The sequence below is a fragment of the Carica papaya genome, chromosome 3 (assembly GCF_054855325.1).
Source record: "Carica papaya isolate Zhongbai chromosome 3, ASM5485532v1, whole genome shotgun sequence".
Lineage (NCBI taxonomy): Eukaryota > Viridiplantae > Streptophyta > Magnoliopsida > Brassicales > Caricaceae > Carica > Carica papaya.
Window position 1 is genome coordinate 3,353,467 of NC_142311.1, and position 19,980 is coordinate 3,373,446.

The 19,980-nt window shown below is 35.6% G+C and overlaps 1 protein-coding gene across 1 annotated transcript; it reads left to right on the top strand.

The window, feature by feature from the left end:
- The first annotated feature begins 1,094 nt into the window (after positions 1 to 1,094).
- LOC110814075 (RNA recognition motif XS domain protein) lies at positions 1,095 to 18,118 on the top strand. The gene is made up of 3 exons (XM_022041406.2): positions 1,095 to 2,217; positions 6,579 to 6,886; positions 17,610 to 18,118. Exons 1-3 carry the CDS (start codon positions 1,229 to 1,231, stop codon positions 17,963 to 17,965), a joined length of 1,653 nt encoding a protein of 550 aa, XP_021897098.2. The 5' UTR covers positions 1,095 to 1,228; the 3' UTR covers positions 17,966 to 18,118.
- Positions 18,119 to 19,980: the final 1,862 nt, after the last annotated feature.

Here is a 19,980-nt window from a genome sequence, read left to right on the forward strand (position 1 = left end):
TTAAGTCCTCCATATCAGTGGGATTTTCTAACCTATTTTTTTTATAATTTTCTGAAGATTAATTTCCAGACTAAGATAGAAAACTGAGACATTTTCCAACAAGTTTATCTTCTCTGCTTCTCTCTTTATTTTTTGTTTTTTTTAACCGACCAACCAAGCATAACCTACCTTATGCATACTTGGCATGATGTAGATGTAGACTTTTCAACACTGTCATTGTGGAGCTATAGAGGTGACATTGGAGTCGATGGAGGATTTTTCCCTTCAAATCACAGAAGAATCAGTCGTCGTGTATATCCACAACTTGAATGATTTTTAATATAGAGTAAGAAACATTTTTCTTAGTGAATGATTTTTAATATAGAAAAAATTACGGGATAATACTTTTTTAAATCTAAACCTACTGAATTTAATCCACCCAAATACAATAAAATGCTATTTTCTTTTGTTAAATAATAAATTATGAATCTGAAGCGCTTTTGGATTGGTAAAAAAAAAAAAAAAACAGAGGGTAGAATGAACTATAATTTGACTTATCAAAATCTGTTCGAACGCAATCTAATATGTACATGTATTATAATATATAAATATAAAAAGAGTTCAAATTTATATTTTATACAGACAGGTGGGGCTCATAAATAGTGAAACTCGGTCATTGCCATCCTTAGAAAATCACAGTATAAACATTTAAAAAATGTTCATTGATATTAGGAATTAATTTCCATAAAAAAAAAGTTTAATTAAATAATTATATTTTTTAGATTTTATATATTTAAATAAATAAAATATATTTTAAAGCTAATAATGCGCTATAATATTATATATATATATTTCAATTTTAAATTTTATTTCACAAGATAGTCACTGAACGTACATATATATTTTAATTTCAAACCCATTATAGACGGCCCACTCGTCATGAGAAAGAAGCAAACCCACGTCTCCCTGTGAGTTTTCCCTCACTATTTCCCATAACAAAGTGAGGCTGAGCTCAGCTGGATAAGTTGAATTTAATCTGACCTTAAACGACATCGCTTTTACCAAAGAAAAAACAGGATAGTGTATTCATTAAACGGCGTCGGTTAAGGATTGCCCTCAAACGGAATCTATTCCAGCTTCGAAGTGAAACCATAAACCATCTGCATCTCTCCTGAATGCGAAACAGACGCAAAATTCTCTCCTGAAATCCCTAAAATAAACTGACCGAACTCACCGCCGATTCCCGAGGATGGCCGGTGGCAACCACCCAAAATCCTCTTCTCACAAGCCTTCTTCCTCCTCCGCCCCGACCGCCGTCGCTGCTGTTGCCGCTCCCTCCTCTTCCCATCGTAAATCACGCTGGGGTTCTGCCGCTACAACCACTACCAGCACCCCCAACAGCAACCCCAATAATAACCAGACACCGGCCGATCAGAAACCGGGCGACTCAAAACTTTCAAAGGCGAACCCTTCACCAAAAACCGGCCCAACGCCCAGCCCGGCCCACCCCAAGACCTCAACTGAACCGGCTCCTCGTTCCTCCGCCCCTGCGCAAATCCCGCCGTTTGCATTCCCGGACCCCGCCGCGTTGGGCCCGCCGCCACCACCAGCATATGGCTTCCACATGCTCGAGCGCCGAACAATTGTTCTCGCCGACGGAAGCGTCCGATCCTACTTTGCTCTGCCGCCTGATTACCAGGACTTCGGTCTACCGCTGTCCCGGCCTGTTGATCCAGCCGCAAATCGGTTCCTGGGACCCGATTTTGGTGGCGGCCCGCCGCGATTGCCTCCTCCTGTGAGTCCGGATGCGTTCCGCGATAACCGGGAGTACTGGAATGGACCTGATGGGTCTGCGAAGAGGAAACTCCACGGCAGTGTGGATGAAAAGGCTGGCAGAGACGAGAAGGAAGAACTAATTAGGCAGAGGCAGCATTTTATGCAGTACGCAAACCCGAATGGCTACCCGATGGGTTCTGATCGTCGTGGTGAGTTTTTGGCACGGACGAGCAGTCCATCTAGGAGGGACTTGGTTGATGAAATGAGAGCAACCAAGTACATGAGGATCGGCGGAGGGCATGACAGTGGAGGCACTGGGCTTAAGCATCTTGAGGTGGACCAAATTAAGTTGAAGAAGGCGTGTTTCCATTTTGTTAAGGTGGTTTACGAGAATCCATCGCTGAGAAAGAATTACTTGGAGGATGGCAAGCAAGGTCGGCTTCAGTGTCTTGTTTGTGGCAGGTTTGACGAATTTGGGATGGATTTGACTCCCTGGTTTTACTTGTTTGCGCTCTTTTCAGTGGAATTGGTAATCGGGCTGTTATTCTTGCTTGATTTGCTGTTATACTTCTCAAAAATATAACGAGAAAAAAATAAAGAAAAACTTACGACCTTTGAGGTAAACCATTTCTAGATGACATTGTTGAGTTTGCGGTTTCATGATTTGGCATTTCAGTTTGGCGGTTAAACTAACTAAATAGTGGATCTCTTTGGGAAATTCCAATTCAGAGAGCTTGCTGCTCTTTTTCATTAGTCAGGTCTCCAGGATAGGGGTAGGATTGTGTTTGCATTGCGTTGGGATAGTTATGTGGGTTAGAAAGCTCCCTTTTCAGTTTGAAGCTTGGAGATTTCGTGTATACTAGAGAATGGGTTGTCTTGACTTGGCACTTCAGTAGTCTAGTTTTCATGTTGATTTTGAATGTTTCTTGAACTGAGTTGGTCAGGAATTTTGGTTGTCTAGTTTTCATGACCTCATATAGGCCTGAGTTGCATGATATTTACATGCATTCTTGCATGGATATATGGTGTGGTGAACTGTGGTATCTGCAGGATCACTTAAAGTCAGTATCAGGTTTGATGAGTTCGAAAAATCATAATCTCTTAGCAAAATTTTAGATTGTTTGGTTGGGAGTATTTTAGAGAAATGGCAGTATTTAACATCTTCTAGTTACTCTATAGATATCTTTGTTGTTGATTCTGCTGCTCTCGTTCGTTTCTGTGTACATCCACTTTTTCAAGTTTTCTTGTTCTTTATGAAAGCATGTATAGTTTAACGTTAACAAAATATGCACACTGTTTATTTGAGTAGTTATAAAAAGAGGGTCTTGTGATTAGGTATCAGTGCTTTTTTAACTGCATCAATAATCATAATTGTCTGCTAGTTGGATTCATTTTATTTTTGTAAATCCATCTATACTGTATGACGAATGACAGGAGCTAACCATGAACATTGGAAATCTATTGTGGAAACTTACTAACTTGAAGCTTTTGACACTTTAACCCTCTAGCTGTTTGCCTGCTCCTTTCTCCATTGTGCTGGGACCTGGTTTTCCTTATAAATTATGTTGGAATGGTGGAATAGTTGGTACCATAGTTAAGAAGTGAAAAAAATTATTTCCCTTGCGAAATACCTTGCATATGGATATGTTTGAGAAGGTTGCGCAATTTCTTTGGGAGATTTCTCTAATGTTTGATTTCAGAGTGCCTTGGTTTCCTACTTTTTTTCTTTTTAGAATAAAAAGTGCTCATTTTCCTACTTTAGAAGTTAGCTCTATGTTATGTTTGGTTAGCTACATTGACTTGGTTATGAACAAACATCGGGGAATAGTTACTTCTCACTAATGTTGTGTAATTCAGATTAATTAATCAATTGTTCATTTCTTGATGATGCTAGCTTACCACTTAGTAACTAGTGCTACCTGAGTGCATAACTTTAAGAGCATGCTAAATAGTTGTGGGTTTCTGTTCTGGTTTTTGTAGTAGTAACAACTCATGCTCAAAACACTTACTTTTGAGCTTGTTAGTACATGAAATAGGGACAGAACCATGGACTATGGTTTTGTTTATGGGTGGAAAACCAATAATGAAATCTATTGGTTTTTTAAAAAATTTTATTGCCATAATACGCTAACATTGGCTTCGTTTGTGGATGTACTACTCTAGCTAACTTAATGTGGGGAAGTTAGAGATTTCGTATTCTTCATTCGTATATAGTTTTCTGAGGTTGATTGAATTGTACTTGACTGTCAACTTCTTATTTTAGTTACCAAGCTTTGGTGTTTATGTTAATGCTGGTTTTATGACATAAAACCATCATCTATTGGGAGGTTTACAGGTTCTCTGACAAGCTTTAGTTTTACGGTGTAGTGTTCATAATTCAGGGATAGCTGTGTACTTTGTGATAGAACAGCTGATACCTGTTTGATGCTCTAACTGCTTGAAGTATCATATGGAACTATGATTATGCTCTTCGAATATGCAGTTTGTTATCTAAGAGTAGTGTTAGTCTGACAAGGTAGAATTACTTCACATAAAACTATTGTTTAAGGGTTTGTTTGACTTGTCATTTAAAAAAAAAAGTTTGTTTTGACTTGGCTGATTAGGCATTAACTGATTATAATTCTTCTGCTAGTTGTTTTAACTTTCTATTTTATTATGCCATACACGGTCCTTATTTGGGCAAGTTGGCAGCAGGTGGAATGTAACCTCCCAAATGAGATTGTCAGTGGTCTTTGGTCCTTGTAGTTAACTTTTAGTGGCACAACATTTTATTTTAAAATATCATCAGGAAAATGCAGGAATGCTATCTGATGTGAGCAATTGGCTAAGCAATTGTCAAATTAGCCTCCTTTGAACTTATTATGCAGTGAATTGATTACTTTGTTTTAACAATTGTTTTTGTAAAGAAATATGTGGAAGTTTTTTTTTTTTTTTTGAAAAAAAAGGAATTATGTGGCAGTGCTCTGAAACGGCCTTGTTTAACATCCTATGACGATTATGTAGTTTCCAACAGTTTATCCAGTTGGGTGTGTAAAATCTGTTTAAGCACCAATTAGTAAGATATAATCTTTTTTTTGGTGTTCTCACAATCTGTGTTTCTAAATCATTTGCTTGTTCCTACTGATCTCAGAAGTTAAATATGGTTTTTCTTTTTTCAGCCATTAATTCTCAGTATCTTCATTTCTTGTCATTTTTATTGATTTTTGTGTAGTTTAGTAGGACATATTCTGTAACTTCTACTATTCTAGATATAGTTTGATTCCTAAATCATCGTTCATTTTGTACATCAGGGATTGGTTTGTTGGCATACCTCCGCTATGTAGTAGCATGTAGCTTAAAATAATGATTTTTTGGGTACATCTCTGTTGATAATCCCTAAAGGTTTTGTCTCCTTGGGGTTTCCTGTTAACATAAAGTTGTATTGTTGTCTTGGCCTTCTTTTTCCACCCTTTGATGTTAGAAGTTTCTTTAACCAAATCATTCAATGACCGTGTAAGCATCGAATTTTGCATTTGGTAGAAATATCTTGCAAGGACTAGTTGTTTCATCAACAGGCTTCATAGTTACGAACCATCTTGTGGATGCGCAGTTGAAAGGGTTACTATTACTAAGTAATAGTTGGAAAACACTGTCTCCCTTGTCCATTAAAAAAGCATTGTCTCCCTTATGTGAACTTACTTCTAACAAAGTTAAGATCCCTAGCTTCAGAAACGTTAGGATTACTTAAATATCTTAGAAGAACTAGTGGTTTTACCGAGATAACTGTGTATTTTGCCTGGATTACATGAGAGGCATATTATTGAGTTCTTCTGGTTTCTTGCTTCAATGTTCTGATGATCCTGACTGTGTTTTTTGCATGGCCTCATATTTCGATTTGCCAGTGGGTATTTACTATTTATAGTAGCCAGTTTTAGTTGCTGGCTCCATATTCAAATTTAAGTATGGAATGAAAGCCCTTGTAGAATTTCAATTTTGGGACTGATAATCTACTTGTAGAGTTTTGCTTGTGTGAGACTAAGGTGAGTAGCTTGCTTAGCTAGCACATGTGTCTCCTTTTTGCTTGTAATGATTTAATAGTTGTGATCTAAGAATTTGGTTAATTTTGCATCAGGAATCTGATGATGGTGCAACCTGTATATCCATTTAGTATCCAGTATCAGTGAAATGGAACCTATGCTTCTCTAGATATAAGAACTTCTGTTAAATTATTGTTGATTCTAATTTTCTGCTGTTTAATTCTCCATCGGCCTTGCGATTTTGCTGTGGCCGGAGACTGACTGCTATATAAATGATTGTCTTATTTTTCTTTGTAAAACTTCGTTCTAACTTTTTATTTAGACCAGGATTAATGAAGTTAATTATATTCCCTTTGTCTCACTGATTTTTTGCACAATTCATATGGAAACACAAGCAGAAGTCTGACGAGGGAACTTTCAATCAATTAGGCTCTAACTGCCAAATGCTTCCCTAAAAATTTTCGTAAACCATTTTTCTGATATCTTTGGATGCTTCCACATTGAAGTAACCATGATATGCATTATTTGTGCCTATTTCTGAGTGCTTCTGCACTATTGTACTCATTTCCTCCTTCTAGATAGCCATATGTCATATTTTTGTAGCATAAACATTATAGCATCAACATCATGATACTTTTGTGGTGTCTAAGTCTGATGTTCTGTCATAATCTGATGTCTTTAGCTTCTGTAAGGTACATTTTATTCAGTTTCATGGATATATTCGTTCAATTTGCTCTCAAGTCAGTGTTTGTCTTGCTGCTTTTCTCTTTTAGTTCAAACTTGTAGCTTCATAGTGATGTTTTACAGGTTGTCTAAAGACTTCCCAGACATGCATGGTCTCATAATGCATACTTACAACTCAGATATTGCTGACTTGCGTGTGGATCACTTTGGCCTACATAGAGCCCTCTGTGTACTAATGGGCTGGAACTACTCTAAGCCACCAGATAATTCAAAGGCGTATAAATTTTTACCTGCCGATGAAGCGGCAGCAAATCAAGATGATCTAATTATGTGGCCTCCTCTGGTGATAGTTCATAATACAAATACAGGGAAAGGTAAAGATGGACGTATGGAAGGTTATGGAAACAAAACAATGGATAACAAAATAAGAGGTATTTGCTCCATCATTCAGTACTTTTGTTAATACATTCAACTATGTATTGGAATTTTGTTACCATCTGTTCTTTTGTCTCCATTCTGTTGATTTGCTTTATGTTCTCATTTTCATAACTTTGTATTAGAACCTGATATATAATTAGCTTATCAGGTCAGTTTTTGTCTGGTTTAGCTTCTTAAGTTTTTGAAAATGATATTTATCATCTATTCTGGCTTAAAAAATACCATGGCTAAAATTTAATTTCAAAAGAAGTTACTATTGCTGTGCTGAGAGATTCACTAACATTTCAAGAGGATAAGTTAGGAATAATACAAAGTTATCTGGTGAAGGAGCCTCTGTCGGTATGCCTAGCTTTAGTATTACCACATTATGACTTCTTGTTTGGAGCAGAAAACATATGTTGTTGCTGTTGATCTTCTTTTTTATCTCCCCAGACCTTGGAATGATTTGTTTTTTTTTAAATAAGCAGTATTATTAACAATTGCACCAAGGAGATGCCAACCCGTATACACGATATTGACATATCTATCAGTAAATCAATAAGGTTCCCTAAATTCTCCATAGAGTACAAAACAAACCTAATAACAAAAACTGAGAGGTGGGAGCCACCGATTTTTAATAATAAAATCAAAACTGTTCTCCTCATCTACCTCTTCAAAAGCTGCAACATTTCTCTCATTCCAAACTGCCCAAAGGATTGTGATCGGAATGATATCTGCATATTTTCTTCTCTCACTGATTCCCTTCCAAGCCCATAACTCATCTCTAAATGTTCCTGCCATCACCACTTCACTCCTAATAACTCATAAACCGTGCTCCAAAGCTTGTAGACCTCCGGGCATCAGAGGAATAGGTGATTACAAGTCTTTGCAGCCTTTTCATAGAATAACAACTATTCACTACAACCTTACCCCGTCTCATCAACTTATCGATTGTAAGGATATACTCTCTGCTGATCTCCCAAGCAAAAAAGGACATTCTGGGTTGGACTTTCACCTTCTAAATTTGTCTAATCAGGAATCTGAATCTGATATCATCATGTTTAGTTAAAAACTTTTAGTATGACTTCACCGAGAAAAACCCATTATTGGTCAAAGATCACACTAGACTATCATTGCTACCATCTAGGGACACACGAGATAAGGTGCCAAGAAGCTTCTTATACTTATTAATCTCCCAATTGTTGAGATTTCTCACCACAATAATTTGCCACGCCTTCTCACCTCCCCTAACGTCACTGAAAGCTTCACTAATCAAGATGTCTTTCTGTTATGCAATGATAAAGATATGAGGATATTGATCTCTTAGAGGTCCACCTTCCAACAACAAGTCCTGCCGCAATCTAACTCTGTTCCCCTTGCCAACTAACCATTTGATGCATTCCTAGAATTTATCACGACCCATGCCAATATTTTTTCCACAAACCTTTACCATCTGGTCTTGTCACAGCACCCGCATACCAACCTTTCTCACTTGTATCAGATTTCGCTTCAATTACTCTTCTCCATAGTGCTCCTTCTTCCTTCAAAAATCTCCAAAGCCACTTGTTCTGTAGTGCACCATTAATCTCAACTCATGATCTTACTCCCAACCCTCCACTGGAGAATGGCTTCTTGATCTTATCCCAGACAACTAAATGAAATCATCTTCTGTCATCTAAATCGCCCCAAAGGAATCCCACACTTTGGAGTAAATTTGTTAGTGACGTGAACTTTGTTTGAGTTGAAAGAAAAACATATAATATATACAAATATATTGCTTAGTATCTTGTGCAACATATATAAATATACAGTTAGTACCTTGTGGTATGGCTGTGTTAAATTTCAGTACCTATGTTTTCTTCTGCGAATTTAGAGAATATTTACACATGTTTGTGCATATAAAAGCCTATATATGGAAGTTCAAGCCTAAAAAATCACCATTAGGAAAAAAATATCAAATACGAAAGGAGAATAACCTAAAACACTTTTACTTTTATATTAAATGACAAAAAAGGTAATACTATTGATTTTTACAGGATATTTAAATATGTTTTTGCCTATAAAAGCCTATATATGGAAGTTCAAGGCTGAATAAATTACCATCAGGAAAAAAAATCAAATATTAAAGGAGAATAGCCTAAAACACTACTAGTTTAATATTAGATGACAAAAAGATAAATCATTCGTATTGAAATTGCACCAAAAAAAAGCATAGGCGCTGAAGATGGAAATAGCTGAACCATAAGGTATTACATTGTAATTATTGTAAAATTTATGCTTCTCTAGGATGGATGTTTATATATCTTTTTTGAAATAAAAAAAATATGAACGATATTAACAGACACTAAGAGGGTGCTAACTCGTATACAAATTATATACATATCTACCAACATGTCAGTAAGGTTTCTTAAATTTTCCATAGAATAAAGAGGATGACCCAAAATTAAAAAGCCACGGGTTTGGAACCATTTGGTCCTAATCCTATCAAAATCCCCACATTCTTGACCTCATCAAAAGCTCTTCTATTCATCTCCTTTCATATCACGCAGAAAATGGTGAGTGGAGTAAGGTTCATGAATTTCCTCTGCAGATTGAACTCTTCTACGCCCAGATTTCATCTTTGACCGAACCTGCTATCGCCCAACTAAATACCCAATAAACCATAAGCTATCGACTATAGCTTGCATGATACTAGGCACCGTAAAGGACATGACTACAAGTCTCCACAGCACCTTTACACAAATAGTTTAAAATAGTCATTTCCCTTCTCATTCTCTGGGATGGATATTTATGATAAGAGTCGTAGCCTGTCATTAATTTTCTTCCCTTGAATCTTACATCTGCACCTACATAGGAACTTGTTATATCTTCAATTCATTGTCTATTTTTACTGCAACTATTTTCTTAAGGTTAGTTATTATGGAGATGAAATCCTAGGGGCATCTAGTAAATTGATTTTGGAATAATTTTTTTAAAAAGTTTTTACTGAGGTTGTTGCAAGCTCTTATAGAAAATGTTTCCTGTAAGAACCAGTTAAATGAGTTTTTCTTGCTCTGCTACTGACTATGAAAGTCGTGCAATCTGATACTTGAAAAACTTTTCCTTTTTTGACATTTGAAAAGCAAGGTAATGCACGTTGAGTGTGTATTAGACCTCATGCATTAGGAGGAGATGGAGAAGTCAATTACCATTATTAATTTAGTTTCATTATTTTTATTTGAGAGTATGCCAAGTTGCTGGCATTGTTTTCTCTTAACAACTATTACTTTCAAGTACTTCTGGTGTTCATTGGTGCAATGGGTTAGTCTTTTTTTTCCCCTATCATCATTTAGATTTCTCAATTGCTTGCAAGCAGTGAACTTTCTTTTTGTGTTATGGTTTTGCTTTAAGCCATTGCATCATATTTTTGCTGTACTTCTTGATTATTATAGCTGTTGGCCGGTATATTACAATGCAAAGTAGATTATTTGGTCAATATGGGTTTCTACTCCTGATATTAGGTGGTCCTATCACCTATATTTCTGGTAGGGTTGGACAAGTCCTGTACATGTCTATCTAGTTGATGCAGCAGACAAAAAGAGATCTTTGAAAGAATATAGGGTAGTAGGTGATAAAATAATGCAATCTTAACTCTCTCCTTTTATAGAGTCTGCAACTCCATATAAACCCCAAAAAAATAGAATTGTGAAACAAGTAAAAACTGGAGGGTGTTTGACGTAGTTTAAAATAGAGGAGGTTATAAGTTTTTAACTACCTTGAAGCTCTCCTTTTTTAGTTAACAGATAGCTTGTTTAATTATTTTGTTAAAAATATACTTTTATTTTGTCATTCAATTAAAAAGTCATTGAAAATGGTTCTGAATCTATTTTTGAGAAGTAAACAATTCAGATTAAGGGGTTCATTTTGTGGTTTACTTGGTCAACATAAACTTAGTTTAAAGAATTTATAAATTCTATAAGAAAAAACCTGGCTAGCTTTCTAAAAATGCTATTGCAGCTCCTTATCAATTAGCAATTGGTCATCAGCTACTTTAACTTATTGAAAAAGTTAGAAGCCTTTTTAAAAAAAAAAAGTAAAAATAAGCCAAGACAAGCAACATGTTTAATATGGGTAGTTTTCGTAAAAGAAATACAATAAATTGTTGAACTTAATTAGGAAAATCTTAAACAAGAAAAAGCTAATAGATTAGTTGTTAAATCACCCATGCAATGCACAGAGATTAAGCTAAAGTAATTGAGGGGAAAAAAAGAAAATTCAGAATTTTAATGTCCCTCGGCAATCTGCTTACTTTATGGAGCTACCTATGAAATTGTTCTCTATATGCAGAACTGTCTTCTACGGCTAGGGTTTTTCCTATTTATAGAGAAAAGGAGAAAACTCAATTTTACAATATATGCCCTTATGATAAGAAGCTGCCCCTTGGCCCAAAAATATTGTGATTGGTGTGAATTTCTTCTCCTTTACCAAGACCTAAATGTGAGCTGTAAATTCTCTGACTATGAGCCACAATCAACAATAGTAAAGGACCCTAAGAATTTTAGGGAATTCCTAATTTGCCCTGCATCACTAATCATACTACAAGGAGCAGAAGGGATAACTAAGGATAAATTAGCAAAGCTTCCCCCAGTCAAAAAATCTTTTTGGTATGGCTTTTGTTATTAGCAGCGGGAGAGAACTTTAAGCATGGGAGAAACTTTGAAAATGTAGTCAGTCAGGATAGTCCTGGTGGTTTCAACTAGATCTTAGGTTTCTAAATGTGCACATTTGTCTATATATTTTTGGAGATGTGAAGGGAATTTTGGTTGGACTGGCTTTACAGGAGACCTAGATGTCATACAAGATTGATAAGGATTACAGGAGATCTAAAATCTTTTTTTTTTTAGATAAAAAATATGAAGTACGTATTAACAAGGTACCAATAGGATACCATTCATGTACAAAAGATTTACAATTGTGTTAGAGTTTCAATGACATTCCCAAAATTCTCATTCATAATAATGTCATATCCTAACAAAATATATCCAAAAGAATAAAACGATCTATCTCCAATCTATAGGTCTCTATCTCTTTGCCCTCAAAAGATCTATAATTCATTTCCTTCCAAAAGACTCAAAAAATGGTCAATGAAATCAACTTTACAAACTCTCTTTTCTTATATAACCCATCTCACACCAAAATCTCCTCTTTAATAGCACCCGCCATCATCTAATTAATTCCCAAAAGACCATATATCATGCTCCAAAATTCATAAGCCGTTGGATACTACAAAAGGATATGATTGCAAAATTCACTGCATTCATGCATAACTAACACCTGTTAACCATAATCTGGCCTCTGATCATCAGCTTATCGATAGTCAAGATGTATTCCTGATTAGCCTCCCAAGCAAAAATATGATTCTAGGGGGTGCTTTTGATTTCCAAGTTTGATGAACCAGGAAATTGTGACTTCTTCCCTGCCCATTCCTGACAATATGCATATAGTAAGATTTAACCGAGAAGTCGCCATTCTGTTTCAGCTTCCAAAGCACCTGGTCTGTACTGGAATTAACCTGTTGTAAGGCAAGTAATTGCAGTAGGGATTCATACTCGCAGACTTTCTCCTCCGGTGACTGGTTCTTCTTCTTCGGCGAGGGTACTGGCGGCTAAGGTTTGGGGTCGGGTGTGGGTGAGGTTATTTATAACCTTTCCCTTTTAATCTCAGTCGTCCATCATAATTTAATCTGTAAATAACCTTCCCCTTTTAATCTCAGTCGTCCATCATAATTTAATCTGGGCCGTCCGATCGCGATTAAAATGTGAATAAATCTGGGCCGTCCATCGCGATGTGATCTGCGCCGTCCATGCGTGATTCAATCTGGGCGGTCCGCACGCGTGAGATCTGAACCGTTCGATCGCGTGCACGCGGATCGCTCACGTGGCTCCGTCCCGCGTGGTCTCCCGCGTCAGCTTCCTTGCCATGCGGTGTGTTCTGGTTGGATGGGGCTACTGATTTGGCTGCTGACGTGGCACAACTTTTCTAAATTGCGTTTTGATTTCCGGTTTCCGATTTTTTTTTCAAAAACACTTCAGAATCCAAATTTTCACTTCTTTTTTCCAAATTCAATTTCAATTTAATCCCAAAAATAATTTTACCCTATTTTATCATTATTATTATTTTTATTTTTATTAAATTAAATTAAAAGTTTATAAATTAAATATTGAAAAATTAAACTAAAATTTTAATATAAATTAAAAAATAAAAATAATAAAAATTTGGGTGTTACAGGCTAGCCCGGGAAAGTTGACCTTAACCAATGTGGGGGACATTAAAGGCCAAAACGTCCCAATCCCTATCCATTTTGGAAATAGAAGACAAAGGTATAATTTGGATCTGGATCGTAACCTTGTTAAATTCTCAGGGTTGGGCCTTAAGAAAAATAGGTTCACTTGGGCTGAGAAGGAAAAATGGGTAGCAGAATTGGGATCTAGCGGGACTAAGGGTTTAAATGGTAAGGAAATTGTGAGGAAAAGCAGCCCAGCTCGAGGAGAACATTCTAGATTAACTAAGGTAGGGCTGTCTGATGAAATTTTTGAATCTTGTGAGGAGAAAAATGAAACTAAAAAGGAATTTTGTGACTATCCGGGACTTTAGCAATTTTCTCCAAATGCCATGCTTATCAAATGCCATTCAGGAGATCTAAAATCTTTTATTAATATGTTGGAATTAATATTATCCGGGACTTAAGCAATTTTCTCCAAATTCCATGCGTATCATAGCTTTACATGTCTATATTGATTCTAATACTAAAGTTGCCACCTCTCTTCTCTTTCCATTGCAAATATTCACTTTTTTCCCTTCTTTCTGAGGTTTTGAGTGCTCCATTTTTTATGGTTCAGTGTAGGAATGTTTGTGGGAGATAAGTTGAGAAGCCTTATTAAGGTGGCAACTTTAGCTAGTGTGACAAAGTTAAAAATCTTTTATATGTAGTTCAGGGAGGCATAGTTTCTTATGCAGTTGCAAATTATGTTCTGTTCACTTTTTATAGTTGTTTCATTTACTTAACTAGACGGTGCTCTCTGTAGTTGCTACCTGACCTTATTGAAATATGTACACAGGTAATTTGGCATAAAGAAATCTAAGGTCGTACTATTCGCACCACAAACAATTTTGTATAAATTGAAGTGCCTTGTGTTCTAAAAGAAACATCATTCTTGTTGAATATCACCGGTTTTCTTTTCTTTTAGTAATGATATTCTGCAGATCCTAAATCTCTCTGGACATTAACAGCTCAAATTTGCAGTTTTCTATTTTTGAATCATTAAAATGCTGTTGCCAACCATCTGCATTTTATACCTGCACAGCAAGTTACTCTGCCTTTCAATAGAGAAAAATGCCCAACCCAAATGGAATTTAGTGGATTTTCCATTCTTTTCATTTTCTAATTAAAACAGTGGTTTAGCATATAGCTCGTTAGAGAAGTGGTTCAGGAGGCTGTTTACTTCTGGTAGGTATGTGAGGGAAAATTAGGTATACAAGATCTTTCGTTGGAAACACATTTTGTGTCTGTTTGGTGGGTTTCTGATTTGTACTTCACTGCAAAAAAGCAGGAGTTTCAAATGCCTAAAACAAAAGCATCTTTAGTTAAAAGCAGAATTTATATTTGGTGTTTGATAAAGGTTGTTTATTGACATGAACTTGTATTGTTGCAGTTGAATAACATCTTTAGTGAGTATATTCATTAATTTTATCTTTTTATTAATTTATTAATTTAGAATAAAAATATAATTATAATAATCTAAACTCTATTAAAAATTGTTTGAATAAATTTTATTTTAAAGATAAATTGTTTTATTTTAAAGGTTAAATAAAAATGGTTTAAAATTAAAAGTTGTATTAAATAAAATAGATAAAAAATATTTATAAAATAACTATACTAATATAAATATGTACATATAATTCAAATTATTAGATAAATTTTAAGAAAAACATTTTGTATTATTTAAATTATTCTAATCATTAAAATTTTTTATTGTTATGCACTTTTTATCATTCAATAGTTATTATAAACTTCTATAGGTCCATATTTTTGGGTTGAAATTTATTTTCTTTCGATGACATTAGAACTGTTATCGATATTTTCTTAGATATGTAATACTTTTGTACATGAGTGGTACTCCCTTGGTGCCCTTTTGTAATACATCTACTAACTTCTATCTAAAAAAATGGTTATTACAAATTTTATAATATGATGAATCAAGCTTATTTCAAAAAAATGATATGATTAATCAAACATTACTTTTTAGAAGAAATATGATTGATCTAACATAATATCATATTTTATATTGACAATGCCTTCCGTATCAAGTTTTATCGACTATTATATTGCTTTCTTAATAAAGTTAGGTTTATTGAAACTCATTTTCATGGTACTTTTATTTCAAAAAAATTTCGTGGCACTTTAACAACTCATACCACAAATACTAGTCGAGTAAACCACACCCTGTAATAGGTAGTTAATGTAACTTAGAGGGGGAAGACACATGTCCTAGCTGTATATGTAGCAATTAATACAGTTTGTTTTGAGATATTAGGATGAAAGTGTATTAATGCATTGGTGTCAAGGGGGTACCGCCCATATACAAGCAAAGAATTTACCGGTCAGTAAGTATATTTACAATGGAACCAAAATCATCAAAGCTATCAAGATTGTGATTTAAAACAGTAGATCCAAAATAATGTAACCACATATCCTTGATAGTATCAAAATCAGTCTCTTTATCCTTACCTATTGTTTCTTTCTTTCCAAATAACCGAAAAAATGGTTAGGGGGTATGAGTTTGTGATGTTTGTTTCTCCATCAGAATCCTTCCCAATTAGTCAGTTCCTCCTTAACCAAACCAGAAATTACCCAGTGTATGCCCATGAGATTGAAAATCATAGACCAGAGCTTGAGAGTTACTGGACACCAAAGTAGCAAGTGGTTACAAGTTTCCAAATTGGTTTTGCATAAATAACATCTGTTAGCTAAAACCACTCCTCATTTCATGAGATAATCCATTGTCAAAATGCCCTCTTTTGCCATGCAAAAAAAAAGACTCTTGGCGGGGCGTGAGATCCCCAAATCAGTTTGGAGGGGAAATTGACCACAGCAGAACCCCCAAAATATCTATAGAGCAATTTAATTTTCTCATATTAAAATTGACAGAAAGCACATTGCTTTTACCCAGTTTCCAATTTAATTTATCTTCCATGCTGCTGAGATGGACATTGGCCAGAACCTGGAACATTTTCTCATACTCCCCAATTTCCCAATCCTGAAGATTTCTATTAACCGCCACTTCCCAAACAGGAGAGCTTTCATCGCAGAACGCCTTCTTGGTACTCATATCTTTATCCCTTGCAATGGCATAAATAAGGGGAAATCGGGATTGGAAGGTTTTATTTTCATGCCACACATCTTGGCAAAAAACGCAGCTTGTTACCTTTACCAACTATTCAATTAGAGCATTAGGAAATATCATTATTTGGTGCACCGAGGATGGGACAAATAATGGGTACTATTCTCTGTTATTTTTTTCTAGAAAGTTATACACCAACTATTGACAGCATCATGATCTAGAGGTTGCTCTGGACTCCCAAGACAGTGCTTGACTCCCCGTTCTGCTCCTCGGTCCTGGAGCTGCACCAGGGTCTTTGATAGCTCCCAACTCCTAACTTCTCTTAGATTTTCTTTATATGTATTGTCCCAAGGCAAACTAGTCAGTTTTTTCTTCATCGTATTCACAACAAAGTCCTGTAAACCCATCTCCTTACCCTTGGTTGCAAGAGTCAAACCAAGGTTCTAGATGGTTAAGGCAGACACTTAGTACTTTAGCACTTGAGCCACCTCCTCAACACGAACCTGATCCCCCTGCAGGCACAATTTGATTTACTCTAGTTCACCTTTAACCATGATTCTACTTGAAAACACAAGAGAATATGTTTAATGTTAAAAAAACTTACTTATACAGCTTGAGAAAAAGGAGAGCATCATCTACGATCATGTGATCAGTGACTTCGCTCCCCCACAATCAGCTCTTTGAAGACGGCTGAATGCTTGGATAATAAGGAGGGAGATATGAGGGTTTTGTTTACTAATGTAATTTACCTGCGTAGTCTCATGTTGGCATGTTATTTCATTTTATCCTTGATTGCTCGTTTTTTGTCTGATTTCTTTCATGTTACTCTTAGTATCGCGGAGATGTCCTCTGGTTTCAGCGTGCAATGTGGTTGCACTAGTTTTGTTGGATCCATTTATTTTATTTTCGTCTTATGTTAGAATGTATAATTCTTTTTGGTGGTGGAGTTGAATTTCTTAACCATCTCAGCTGGTGGCTTCTCTGTTTATTCGATTTTTCTTAGTGTAGTTTGCTTGGTCGTAAACTACTGGTGTTGTCAATGACGTTATTTCTACGTTGTACCAAAAGATAACTTGTTTCTGTTATCTTTGTGTGGAATGCTAGCCATTTTTTTTTAATTTAAAAGAGCGAGATTTATACTGTGAGGGATGGTCTGTAATTCTAGAAATCTTAGAAGATTTTGGGGCTTCTTTATTCAGGAAAGTGAAGTGACTTTTTCTGATCTAGAGAGATTGTCTCTAATTCTAGAAATCGTTTGAACAAAGACATTTGCTACAGGCTTGATGCTGTGCCTAAAATTTCAAATTGGTGTTTGTTGACATATTTTGTTGCCTCTATGGGATATTTATCTTTTCAGATCTTGGATTTATGGGTGGGAAGTCAAAGTCCTTGTATGCAAGAGATGGTCATCTGGGCATTACTCTAATTAAGTATCCCAGTGATCAATCAGGCCTAAGGGATGCTGTGAAATTAGCAGAATACTTTGAGAAGAACAATCACGGTCGCAAGAGTTGGGCTCGCGTGCAGCCCTTGACACTGGGCAAGGATGACGAGAAAAATCCAAGTCTTGTGAAAGTAGATGAGAGAACAGGAGAGAAAAAGAGGATTTTTTATGGTTATCTTGCAACTGTTGCTGATCTGGACAAGGTTGATTTTGAGACAAGGAAGAAGGTTACAATTGAGAGCCTGAAAGAATACAAAGCATTCAAATAATATATTCTCGGTAAGATTACAAGGTACCATGATGTGTAATTTGTAGCGATTTAGCCTATGAATCTTTGATGGCTAATCTCTCTGTCATTCAAGATGATTGAAGCTTCATATGATTTGCTTGCTAATAGTATTTATACTTCCCAATTTCTCTAATGATCCATTTTTATTCCTATTCAACTTTTATCGAATTCCTTAATTATTAGAATGCTACAGGACACACTTAGATAGTAATTTTTATGTTTTCCACTCTTGTAGATTCCAATTCTTCCAGGGTAGGTAAATATTAGAGTTGTACCTAGCTTGAATGGAAAACAGAATTAGAATTCTATTCTCATCCCAATCCTATTTCATTTGTGTTTTTTCTTATTTTATGGAACTAGCATCTTGAACCAAAATATAACCTGTATATAATAGTTTTTTTTGGGGCCAACTAGATGTCTTATTTGTGGTCGATTCAGTAGATACACTAACTGTTGTTGATACCCACTGATACATAGTTTATAAAAGAGTAATTTGGGCTTGAAGCGATGAGTCTGCAAATTTTATATGTGCGGTTGGACAAGAGGCATGGATTAGATCTTGGAGTATTGTGTGGACAGGTGGCATGGGATCAAAATGAGGGTGGATTAGGTTTTTATTCAACAAACAATAGTCCCAGCACATCTTACAGAGTATGATTGGCCATGGTACTAACTTTCAGTGGAATTTTACAACCAGATGAGTTGCATAGAATCAGTGTGAGATTAGATTTAGTTGGAAGAAATAAAAAGGGTTGATTTACTTCAAGTTTTTTTTTATTTTGGAAGGTCACACTATCACCACCAATTTGGCTTCTGTGTTTTTGTTATATCTCATTTGTCGCACTGCTTGTCCCGCGTGAACTTCTTTTGACAAACGGACAGCAACTTATATTACACCTTGTAGGGTCTATCTCGATTACAGAGTCTTGTTGTGCTGCATCCCTACCAATAAGATTTTATTATTTTTATCATTAAACTTAACAGAGAATGGGCTCAATCTTCATTGATACTTATTCCTTATGAAGTACGTGAATCCACATGTAAGAAATTTTTTATTAAATGTTGATAGTAAAGAATACAGTATTAAGCAGAAAGTCGTTCTGGCTTAAGTCTCTTCCTATTTTTCTTGCGCTAACATTAATTTGCGAAGTTGTTATACTTCTGTTGTTCCCTTTCTGTCTTTTTTTTTTCTCTGAGATGGGGTGGGGAAATATTGGAACATGAGTCAGTGAACTCTTTAGTTAACAATGTTATAAGTTACATGCTTGTAGTTAGATACAAGTAGAATTTTACGAAAATGTTGAAAACCTATGTTTGGCGAAATGTGGAAAAAGAGAGATGGCGATGACAGTAGTGGCATGGATTGTGCAGTGGAGACCTACCTCCATGTGGATTGTGGAGAGTATGGGTTGCATGATTGCTAATTTGACTGTTCCCTGCATCAACTTATGCAGTAGTATATTCCATCTTCAAGACGTCAAATTAACTTTTTTGACGAAAAACATACATGATTATCCTTTTGTTTCCTTGCTTTTGTATTCTTTGTTTGTTTTTTGGTGATGAAATCCCATTACCAGGTTGACGATGGAGTTCCTAATTAGAGAGAAATACAGCATAGAAATTTTTGAACAACAAACCATTATGCTTGTCAAATTCCTTTTATGTGTATCTACGCCACTATGCAAGTAGCAACTCGATTTATTAATACAACCTTGTAGTGTTACACAATTGTTACTCCGCACCCGTATGATCATATGCATATATATAAGGGTATTTATTATAATGTTAAACTGCATCTTCTTCAATTTCTTTTCAATACCATAGCTAGACCTTACTGTGTTCCTGGCATACGACAAGGCTAAGAAGGATGATTATGTTAGTTGTTTGTTCAGAGTTGTGAAAACAATTCACAAAGTTTCTTTATATATGTATATTGTCAAGTAAGTAAGTTGTTGAAGTGTTTGGCTAACTTAAATTTGTAAGGCGTAATTAGTT

Excerpts from the sequence above, each read along its gene's own strand:
- LOC110814075 (XM_022041406.2), top strand. The coding sequence starts at position 1,229 with ATGGCCGGTGGCAACCACCCAAAATCCTCTTCTCACAAGCCTTCTTCC. Across the intron at positions 2,218-6,578 it reads CAGTGTCTTGTTTGTGGCAG|GTTGTCTAAAGACTTCCCAG; the intron begins GTTTGACGAATT and ends GATGTTTTACAG. Across the intron at positions 6,887-17,609 it reads AATGGATAACAAAATAAGAG|ATCTTGGATTTATGGGTGGG; the intron begins GTATTTGCTCCA and ends TTATCTTTTCAG.